Consider the following 12,027-nt stretch of genomic DNA (forward strand, 5'->3'; position numbering starts at 1 on the left):
CACACCGATACACAGAACAAGGCTTAGTGAGTTTCAGTAGTCTGTCCTGGAAGTCATGTATTTTAAGCATCCAAAATATGCCTCTACAATCTCTTTTGTCTAAGAGAGCTATCATGTCCAGAGAGTTATCATGTCTTTCAGTCACTATCTTGTCCTTCTGGTCCCATTAGCTCAAAGTGAAAAAGTGTAGAAGTTTCTCAAACATCTCGGAAACAAAAGTTGCATCATAAAAAAAAAAAAAAATGAGAGAGAAACTTCATAGAGTCTGCAATTTGAATCTATAAAAAGAATGTTCTTAGCATTGAATGGCTGGGAGTTCTTAAAACATAAAATGAACAAAGAAGGAAAATTTCACCATTTCTTTTTTTTTTATTTTAATTGTTAAAATAGTCCAAACCAAAAGTAATTCTACAGGAACGCAGAATTAGCGGCATAAAAGAAATAATTAAGACACTCTCTATTAACACCAGGTCCAATAATAATTGCTTTGCCATTCCATTCATTTTATAAAATCACTATTAAGTAATCAATATTCAATTTTCCAGGCTTTTTTTCCCATTGTTTCCCAAGAATTCTCAACTAAACTATCATCCATCAGGACTGAAATGGCTAAAACTGCAGATATGAAATCATAAAAAATTTAGAATTTCATTTCCATAAAAAAATGAACTACTAGTTTGTTTTCTGACATCAAAGTTGCCTGTAAAGACATGGCATTTTTGTTCCTTTTCTAAAAGCTATTGCACTTCATTTACTGTAGAATAAGCCTCCCTTTTTATCCTCCCTCATATTCAATTAAATTGCTCAGTTCCACTTCAATTTCAGAAAATTAAGCTTACTCAATTAGGGCAGGTGTCAAAATAATTAATAGGCCTATAGTAGATACAAGTGTTCTATAAAAAGCAATGCAGCTGTAATTAAAATGGGAGTCACAAGCCTTATCAAATAATACTACAGATATGTATATGTGGAAACAACTGTAATAGATAACTGGAAAAATCTTAAACTTGAAAAGCTGTGATCTTCTTATCAAGATAGATTAATGTCAATTACCCAATTTTACTGCTTAAGGTTTTTATTAGAAATATAAATATTTTTAAAAACTATGCAATGTCAAAATTAATATTTTAATTAATACTTTACACACACACAAAGGACAGAAAGTTCCTGTAATAAGTTATGCTTTAATAAATGAATTTCTTTATAGGATGATTCAAGAAATAAAGCACCACACACGTCATTCAAGGCAGAAAATTTCAATGAAAACTGTTGAGGCTGGTCATCTCCTTAGAATTTGTAAACTCAAAGTATACTTTACAGATAAAATGCCTTTTCTTAGAAAGGAAAAAGCCTGACTTTATACATCAACAGCCTGACTTTATACACCAACAATTACTTTATTGACAGATGAAATTCAAATTCATGTCAACAAAAACTCTGAATTTTAACAATTTTTTTATTTTCTAATATTTTGATGAAAAGGGAATATGCCTTCTCAGCTCAATATAATGCAGACAATTAGTTAATACAAATTAACTGAGATTCCACTGAGATATCAAACTTGGATTTTTCTAAATCTAAGCAATTTTCAACTATACAAAAAGGTAACAAACTAGAATGGTAAGGCAAACTTATGATGTACATGAATCACATCGAGGAGAAGCCCACTCAACCCCACTCACTCTGACCTGATTAGAAGCAGAATTGGAGCCTGTTGCAGCAAATGGCAAATTAATAATGAATTCTCTTAAGCAAGATCCCTTATATTTTAAATTCTGCAAAAATAGAGGTGTTCAACTAAGAAGGGGGCTGGGGAAGGGGGGTTTAGGGGGAAAAGGACCATGTTCAAAGTACATAAAGGCTGACATCAGATGCCCTCATCTAAACTCCTGGGCCACGTGCTGATCATTTTGATCTTTCCAGGGCTCTGGAAAACTGAAGCTTCTACAAGCAGCTCACGTGTTCATCAAAGTCTCTACACCTACACAATTATTAAACATAGAAACCAGAGCCTACAAAATGGTATTTAAATTTTCTATCAGAACGAAATGCTCATCTGAATAAATGAGAAACAGTAGCTTCAGACACAGAAAAAGAACTATATAATCCCTAACACCTACTAGCCAATTTCCATAAAACACTAAAGAAACTGCCTTCTCCAAAACTAAAATATGAGAACAGCACCACTAAGTGGTATTTTTTAAACCTGCACATGACAAAATAACAAGAACGCTGTGGGTATAAAAGTGCTACCACTGAAATGAAAGCTATTCTACTCACTAAAGCTATGAAGGATTCAAAGAACTTTAGTATCTTTTAATCTCATGCTATTCTAGGAAAAGCAAAAGTAGTCAGAAGTGAATTTGTTATCCTTCAGAATCTGATAGTTTTGCCTATTTCTGGTAACTTTCCTGGTTTTCTGAGAGGCAATGTTTACCTTGTTCATAGGATAAATAGCCCTTTATCAAAAATTGCTAACATCACTGGGATCGGAGCCTGAAATTTCCATATATATATGTATATATATATATATATATATATATATTAAATGAATAAGTAAATCACCAAGGGCAGCTAGGTGGCATAGTAGAGTGTTGGATTTGTTGTCAGAGAGAGACTCTTTCCTGAGTTCAAATCTATTCTTAGATATTTATTATTGCTGTGTGACCCTGGATAAGTCACTTTACCCTATTTGCCTCAGGATAAATGGCGCATCTGTAAAATGAGCTAGAGAAGGAAATGGCAAATCACTAATATCTTTGCAAAAAAAAAAAAAAACTACAAAAGAGTCACAAAGAGTCAGACTTGACAAAAATAGAAAAGCAGCAATGATTTATAAACAAGTAAGCAATTATGATGGTAAAGAAGGTATATAGAAGAGTTCAAGAACCTGACCAAGTAGAGGATGATCTTGAATTACAAGAGAAAAACATGAAGGCACTGAACCTCAAATAGGCAAATAAAAGGTAAAAATAGAGTAAGAGAGATTTTTGAAATTCTTTTTTTTAATTAATTAAATTTAATTAATTTTGTGTGGGAGGCTATTAGAGGTGACACAGCTAGTTAAGTGTTAAATGCTGAGTCCACATTTAAACTCAGGTATCCCTCTGACTTCAAGACCGGTACACTATTCTAGCTGAGTAAGAGAATTTTGAAAGGAGAAGAAGATAAGAGCACAAAAACAAACTTTTCTATTTCACAATTTTACCTTCTTCAATGTACAAAAGGGACCCCGATTAGTGTAAATAATGGATGTGAATAAAGCAGTTGTAGGTATTCCGATTCCCACTATTTAAAGTTATAATTATGTAAAAATAGCTACTAGTTCCAGCCCAATGCAAATTAAGTGGTAATACTACCATTTGGGGGGCAGGGAATTCATTATTCCTACTAATTGAGATTAAGCCTAATAACTCCAATAATTTGCAGATCATATTTCTTAATCACATTGCCAGAAAACAGATTGTAAATACCCACAGCTACTCCAGAAGTAGTCACAGAAAACTTTCCCCATCACCTCAGATCAATTAACTGGCCTGGATTTCCCCACATCAGAAAAAGGAATAAAAAGATTCTTGTGTCTCGGTGATAATTTTAAAAGATCAGCATTTCATTATTTTGTCCCATGCTGCTCTATGTCCTTGGGTATGGGTTTGGGTTGGATTTTTTGGTTGTTTAAGATTTGAGGGGGCAGGGGTCCCTTTTTTGGAGGGGAATCACATCCAAATTTAGAAAGATATACCAGCAGCAAGGACTTGCACCAACCTTTGCAATGTACGGCAATTGCTCCTTCGGTGTTTTCACATATATTTAGAAATCGTCGAACAATGTTATCACTTGGTGTGCTACCGTCTATGAAGAAGAGATCATAGTGCTCAAAACCAGCATCTGTGAATCGTTTTGCTTCGTAGATCTTTTTATTCAGCCTAATAATTGTAGTCACGTTATTCTTTTTAAAGTAAGGAAAGTAGGCTTCAGGAGCGTGGAGGGGATAACCTGTAACAATAAGTGGGGAAATAGACATTAATGTAAAAAAGTCTTTTGCAAATTCAGCTTGCAGAACAATAAAAACAAAAATCACTAACATTTTCAATGATAAATTATATAAATTGCAAGAGGTAATATGGAAAAAGGAATGGAAAACCAGCCCTGGAATCACTAAGCCCTCCAAACTCCTACTTACTACATGAACCTGAGTAAAGTTACAAGTCACAAGCAATTCTCTAAGACTATAACCGCTGGAAAACTCTAAAACTGGTAACTGTGTACTAATCACAGGGGTGAAGAGGTTTTTTGTTTTGTTATATTTTGTTTTTTACCAGAAGATTCCTACAACAACAAAATTGCAACTCTGGCTATATAAGTATATAAATATAAAAAGTATAATATATAAGTATATAAATATAAAAAAGCATGGAAAGCAAACCTACTTTTTGACCCTGAGTGATAAATGAATATAGTGCATTTAAAGATTAGATCCATATGTCAACCTAATATACTTCTATTCAATTCCAATAGACTTGGGATGGAGGGTTCCATCCATATCCAGAGACTGAATGTGGATTTTCACTTTTTTGTCTGCTTTTTCTTTCTCATGTTTCTTTTTTGCCTTTTGGTCTGATATTTCTTACACAACATGACAAATACAGAAATATATTTTAAAAGACTGTACATGTTTAACCTATATCAGATTGCAATCTATCCTGGGAAGGAGAATAGTAGGAAAGAAAAGAAGAAAAAAAATTGGAAACCAAGGTCTTACAGGGATGAATGTTGAAAACTATCTTTACCATGTGTTTTGAAAAAACTATTGAGAAAAAAATATCTCTACTTCAAAAGCTTAAAGAAGTTCTTTTTTTTTTCCTTTTTAAGGTATATTTTGTTATTCACATAAAATTTTAAAGTATCTGAATAGTCAGACTATTGAGGCTTGGAATGCCAGGAATAACTATTTTTTCTTCTAGGCAATGGAAAGCAAAGATACAATTGGGTTAGTTTATTAAAAAAAATTCAATGTGGGGAAAAAAATATCCAAATAAAGTTTGAAGTTTTACTCTAAGATTTGAAAGTCCTAAGAATCTTTAGGTCCTAAAACAAATGCATTATATCACATTTTTTTTGAAAACTATATTCTTTCTACTTGTGAATTCTGTGAGCTATTTCAAACCATTTTAAATGTTTTTCTGTAACACAAAAATGACTTTCAAATCTTTTTAATTAATGGAAACAGATATGGAACACTTTACCTTTTATTACAACCCCAACTATGTAGTTATTCTACAAGTATTTGGAAGGTATGATATAAGCAAACTTCTCATAGAAACTATAAAAAAATAGTCCTACTTCTCATAGAAACTATAAAAAAATAGTCCTATTCAACTAACACTATATTTTAATAAGCATCACTAGATTTAAACATAAAATCAAAATATCTGGTGACTGATAAATAAAACATATAGTCTTCTCTTTCTGCCTTTCACATTAGGTACTATATCTCTCCTACCTGTTTTCCAATGTAGTTTGAATTTATCATTTTCTATTTATATTCAGGAAAACTTCAGATTTGAGATTTTACCAGATTCATGCTTCCTTTAGGCTCATAACAGACGATCTACCATTTTAATCATTCCTTTTCTATTTTCACTGGAGTTGGGCAAATTGTTGGCCAACTTTTAGTTATTTACATGGAAGGGATAGGAGTAGTAGTGCCAATATAACAAAGTGTCTTTTTGTTTGTCTTTGAAATGCATTACATCTTTTTCTGGCTTTCCCACACAGAAGCAGCATATGCATCTTTCTAATTACACTTTGTCTATGCCAATATTAATTAACTTTCATTCCCAGAGTACACACGTACTTGGCAACACAGTAGACAGTTAAGCCAAAGAAGACAGACTAGAATTAAAAATTGGGTAAAGAGGGTCCACAAAGCAGATGATTTAGAGCTAGTTTACAACTGTAAATGTCAGACGCAGTCATTTCTAAATATTTAGAAAATATATATACTGTTATTTAGGAAACACAAGATTTATTTTGCCTACTTTCCCCATTACCCAAATTATTTCCAGACAGTAAGTTCACAGTGTGTGGAAGTGAAGCCCACGTACAACACAATGAAAAAAAAATCAATTAGATAATGGAAGGAAGAAATTCATAAATATCTTCAACAACATAACAGTATAACTATATGGAGGTCAGCCCCCATTATAAAGCAATGCAACAGATCAAATTTCATTACCCAACTCTTCCAAGTCTTATATGGACAGGAGATGCTAAATATATGCTCATTTAATGAATCAAATATTGAATATCTCTTCAACATAGAAGGCTCATATCTCATTTTCTAGCTTTGTGTCCCTTATAGGCTCTACTTGCCAGAAGATAGCATTTTACTATATGTGTGTGTGTGTGTGTGTGTGTGTATGTGCGCACATATGAACAAAGTCAACATACCTTCTGAATTTAATATATTTTAGTATTCTGAAGTTATATATGATGATTTAAAATTCAGAAATTATAAATTCTTAATTCAAGAAAGTTAACTACCTGACAGCTAAGCCCACATACAGTTATAAATTTAATGTTTCATAGAACACTTCAAAGGCTGTCAATTCAATTTTTTTTAAATTTCCCTGATGAATCAGATTAATTTTTCCATAAACAACCTCTGTAGCACATAGAATATATATGAACCACATTTTCAGCATTGCTACTTTAAATATCAAATGATATGAAGTATGATGTGTAATTTATGTTATAATGAAATCATTCTATTTTCTCCTATTTCTTTCAACAGGACTACATGGAATCCTAGATAACAGAATTCAAAAGAGAAGGAAAACTAAGAAATATAGAAACCACCAAAACTTTTAAATATCTGCATTGCAAAAGATATACATGCAGTCACATACAACTGTCTTTGTTTCAGAATCAAAGAAAGAAGAGTTAAGATAAATGGTTCATAAGTATGACCCACTATGGCACTTCTTCCTAAAGCTTCTCAACTGAATACTGAGATCTACTAAACATATATAGCATTTGGAATTTTCGGGATCAGATAAGTTCAACCTTATTATCAAGTATTTTCCATGAAGAATAGAAAAATGAATGTCTGTTTATGTGTATATACAATCTCTAATATAGACTTATTCCAATGTCTCTTAATGACTATTAAAACATATTACAAAGATATGCTGTGTGACACTTTGTGTATCCCAATAATGAGCTTTCATTCCCTAAATAAATATTTAGTTCTTCAAAGTAGTAAAGACTATGCAAATTGGGCTACAATATATCTGTATTACTCAAGGACCAGCTTAGCTAAGTTTCAAAATGGCCTTTACCAATTGAACACAGGTTGAATTTTTCAACCATAGCAAGACCATTTCTGCTGGTGGAAAGTGTGCCCACATCAATAAAATTACAACTAGATGAAATGTTAAAGCAAATATGGAAAGTATAACAATGCTTTTGAATGGTGTGGCAAGAACTGAGAAAAAAGATGCCTTCCTTTCTAAATTTTATATCTATACCATCCTATTTAATTTCAAGTAAGTCAAATCCTCCACATTGACCTGCATATTTTAGACTGGTTCTCTTAGAAAATTTTACACTCCACTAAATCAAAAGCTAATAATGAGAAGTAAATAATATAGTAAAAAGAAAATGGATTAATATAACCTCGGAAAAGACTTGGATCTAACATCGACAACTGCCCTTACAAGTTGTAGATATTACCTCATTTGTAAAAATGGGGACAATAGTACCTATTGTCTCTCTTTCATGGAGTCTGTTAAGGCTCAAATAAGATAATGTATATAAAAAGCACTCTGCCAACCTTAAAGTAATATAATCTAAAATAACATGTAATGATCAACTACAATTATTATTATTTCTCTTAAGATCTGACCATTATTGACCATTATTTCATTTTGCTTTGTATTTTCAGTAAATGGTGTAATATCTAGCATTTATTATTAAAAGCTTATTGACTGAATTAACTAACCAAGGATTGAATCCATCTAACCATATTGTTGCAACAACCATAATAATAATAGAATTTACATAATAGCATTTTAAGGCTTGCAAAACACATTACAAATATTATCTCACTCTATAAGGTAAGTGCTTGCTATTAAAAACATTTTTAAGATGCAGAAAATGCAGAATGCAGAAGGCAGAAAATGAGGCAAGCAGAAGTTAAGTGACTTGCTCAGAATCTCATAGCTACTAAGGCTGGATTTGAACTCAGATCTTCTTGATTTCAGTTCCAGTGTTCTATATACTATGTTACCTAGATGGCAACATCACTTCATCTTGTCCACAAAAAAAAAAAAAAAAAAAAAAAAACTTTTCTCTAGAGAATTTCCCTAAATTGGAGGGAAGGGAAGAGAAAGGGGAAAGTGAAGGAAAAAGAGAAAGGGAAGGAAAAGGGGAAAGGGAAGCAGAAGGAAAGGGGAAAGGGGGAAGAGGAAAGGTGAAATGGAAAGAAGCAAGGGGAAGGGGAAAGTGAAAGGGAGAAGGGGAAAAGTGAAAAGAGATAAAGGGAAGGTGGGGAAGGGAAAGGTGGAGAAGGGGAAGGAAAAAAGGGAAGAGGAAGGGAAAAAGAGAAGTGGAAGGGAAAAGCAAAAGGGAAAGGTGGGGAAAAGGAGAAGGGAAAGGTGAGGAAAGGGGAAGGGAAAGGTGAGGAAAGAGGAAGGAAAAGTGAGGAAAGGAGAAGGAGAAAAAGGGAAGGGGGAAAAGAAGGGGAAAGATAAGGGAGAAGATGGGAGGAAAGAAGAGGAGAGGAGAGGAAAGGGAAAAGGTTAGTCTCAAAGTCCTAGGCCATACTGACTTTCTCTGATCATTGTTTTCTTTTCTAAATGCTCACAAACTACTCCTTTTGAACATGTCATCTAATTTTTTGCTAGTCAAGGTCACTGTGGCCTACAGTTTGCAGATTCTATTCTCTTCCTTTCAAAAAAAAAGGTGGAAGAGCAATTTGGAACTTTTATTCTCTGTGATCACAAATAGCAGTTTAGCAGTCATATCTTCCAGTTATCTTAGTATCCTACAAACTCAGTCAAATCAATCTTGACATTTATATAAACAAAACCAGAAGACAAAGTAAATTTGCAGCTAAATGGAAGGAAGACTCACAGGTTCTCCTTGCAGAGGCAAATTAAGGAGTTGGCAGAGGTGGTTTTATCGGGCATCCAAAGGCAACAAGAAACATCATTTCATGGGACGTTTGGTCATCTCTTATTGCAGTGCTCATGAAAAGTATTTGCAAAAAGACCACCATGAAAATGACTGCAGCTTATGTATCAACATCTGTTACAGAGGATGAAGAGGTAGAGAAAGTCTATGAAGAACTCAATAAGATCCCTCAAATTAAATCAATATAAATACTGATACTCAGTGACTTCAATGCAAGATGGAATTGATGAGGTTGCAAAAGTGTTGAAAAATATGATTCATTAGTAGGGACTATAAAATCAAAATCAGTAGACTACAGAGAAACGTTACCCCTATACATCATGTGTATTTTCTTCAAGAAAAACAGCAGCACTAAACATAATGATTTTAATTCTTTTGTACCAAATAGCATGCCACACAAAAATAAAACTGATTATATTTTAGCAGACAGGAAATGACTTTTTATTCATGGGCAAGTCATTCCTAAACCAGCTGCCTATGTATATTCAGACAAGTTAGGGCAAAAAATCAAAATTAATACAAAGATAAAATAACAGAAATGAGAATAGTACATACTTAAAATAATAATAAGGTCTTGATGCCAAAAAAAGGAAAATGAATTAAGTAAAAGAGAAAGAATTAAACAAAGATTATAATAATTTCATAAAGAGTTTTTAACTATGTAAAACAAATGTCATTATGAGGTCAAAAGAGACTAACAAGCACCTTCATTTTGCTTAGTGGAGAAATCAATTCATTAGCCATGGACAACATTGGTTTAAAATATAAACTCATATATAAAATATTATGGAGAGGAATGATAAAAAGATAAGTAGAATAGCTTCATTAAACAGCAAGAAGCTATTGAAAAGATTAGTTTAAAACAAAGCTCAATGAGAAAGAACCTCAATTAAGCAGTGTCTTTCATTAAACTAAGCAAAGAATATTTAAGGGTACAATTTGTTGTTCAGTCATTTTTCAGTCATGTCTGACTTTTTGCGACCCCATTTAGGATTTTCTGGGCAAAGACATAAAGAATTTTGCCATTTCATTCTCTAGATTATTTTACAATCTGAGGCAAATAGGGTTAAGTGACTTGCCCAGGGTTTCAAAGCTAGTGTTTGAGGCCAGATTTGAACTCAGAAAAATGAGTTTTCCTGACTCCAGACCAGTAAGTACTCTGTTACCATTGTGCCACATAGCTTCTCTTAATGATAAAATTAGGAGAACAATAAAAAGATAGAAATGATCTGCAGGTATATATAGATGTAGCTAAAAATAGATAAATGGATATGTACACACACACAGAGCTTTTTTTTTTTTTTTTTACAACATACCCTCAAGAAAAGTGGAACTTCTACATCCAGACTCTAGCACAATTCTGAATGTGTTTATAGAAAAATGGAAATGGCACTAAAGAAGTCAAAGTGCAAAAAATTCTGGATGGGATCAAGTACCAAACAAAGGGATCTGTGTGGAAGGAGACTCACCCTTTAGGGAAATGAAAGAACTGACAGAAAGCATCTTAGACCTTGCTATTACCCCCACCAAAAGGCATGCAGCACACAATAGAGCATTAAAGCAACAATAGGAGTACAATTGATCCATGTGTCTATTTTCCCATATATGTAAATTTTTATGAGACTACTTTATGCAAACAACAAGTATTAAGAGAGAAAGAGTGGCATTTCACAAGCAGTATTTCCAGGTAACATTTATCATATTAGTTTTTAGTGAAAGATTTAAAAAACACAAAATCCTCTATGCTTAATGTTTATTGACTTTTAAAATGTCTTTGATTTTATGATCTTCAAGATAACATCTCTTAAAACAAAGAGTCTTCCATGTATGTATCAAAATTATAAAATATTTAGAAGACACAACAGTAATATTTCAACAACCTTCTGATCATTAACATGGGACAAGGCATAAAAAAAAATAAATAAATAAACTTGCCACAGAGGAGATACAAGTCAAAGAGAGATTAGTTATAAATAGTGAGATCCTTCAAGAGAACTTCAGTTTGAAGATGACAACAATGCTGACTGCATCAAGCCTTAAAAATTGGAAAACCTCCTCAATGTGAGTCATAATTACTATAAAAAGTTTGATCTACTTACAAAGGAAAACCAATTGAATTATGAATGCCACATTATGATTTTCAATTGCATGGACAATCTATAAAGTTTTCCTATCAATGTTATATAATTTGAAAAGATATTAAAAATACACGATGAGTTCAGACCAGAATTAACAAAAGAAAGAAAGGGAGCTGGGTCCATCTTTGGGAGAGTAAGAAGTTTGTTGATTTCTTTTTCCAATGGCCCTAAGGTTCTTCTTGAAGCAGAGGCTCGCTCCACATTTAATAGCATTTTTCTCCAAGTGATTTATAGCCATTTAATAATACAGAATTTGAAGAACTGAAATTGAAGATTACACAAATAGAGTAGTATATGCTGGGTGTGAGCAGGTTGTAAAACATTACAAAAACCAAAATAATTCAGAAGAGTGAGGCAAAAGCCTGTCATCAGAAAAGAATGACTGGGGCAAAAAAAGATAGCCAGTCACACAGAAGTAATGAGAGACAACAGAAATAATCCATATGTTCATATGTTCTTCTATCTAATATAAAGTCAAAAGAGAACAAAGATCCTACCCTAACCCTACCCACCTCTAGCATAATGGGTTGAACCAGTATTTTAAAGACTGACCTATTAATTGTAAATTTATGGAACGCCATGAAAATAGATGGAAAAAAGCAGGTAAATGAATTAAATTCTGCATTGGCAAAGGGAATACAAACATCAATGAGAGAACAGATATGCAAGAATTCAATAATATCTTGAACAT

General features: G+C 32.8%; 1 protein-coding gene across 9 annotated transcripts in view; it reads right to left on the reverse strand.

Annotated features, from left to right (window-relative positions):
* Positions 1 to 12,027, reverse strand: part of CDC14A (cell division cycle 14A) — a 234,144-nt gene that overhangs the window by 70,611 nt on the left and 151,506 nt on the right. For all 9 annotated transcript variants that reach the window (XM_051993248.1, XM_051993247.1, XM_051993245.1 and 6 more), the window contains one exon: positions 3,766 to 3,996. In XM_051993248.1, the coding sequence (XP_051849208.1) occupies positions 3,766 to 3,996 (231 nt within the window). The remainder of the gene's footprint in view (positions 1 to 3,765; positions 3,997 to 12,027) is intronic.

Source organism: Antechinus flavipes, chromosome 4 (assembly GCF_016432865.1).
Source record: "Antechinus flavipes isolate AdamAnt ecotype Samford, QLD, Australia chromosome 4, AdamAnt_v2, whole genome shotgun sequence".
NCBI lineage: Eukaryota > Metazoa > Chordata > Mammalia > Dasyuromorphia > Dasyuridae > Antechinus > Antechinus flavipes.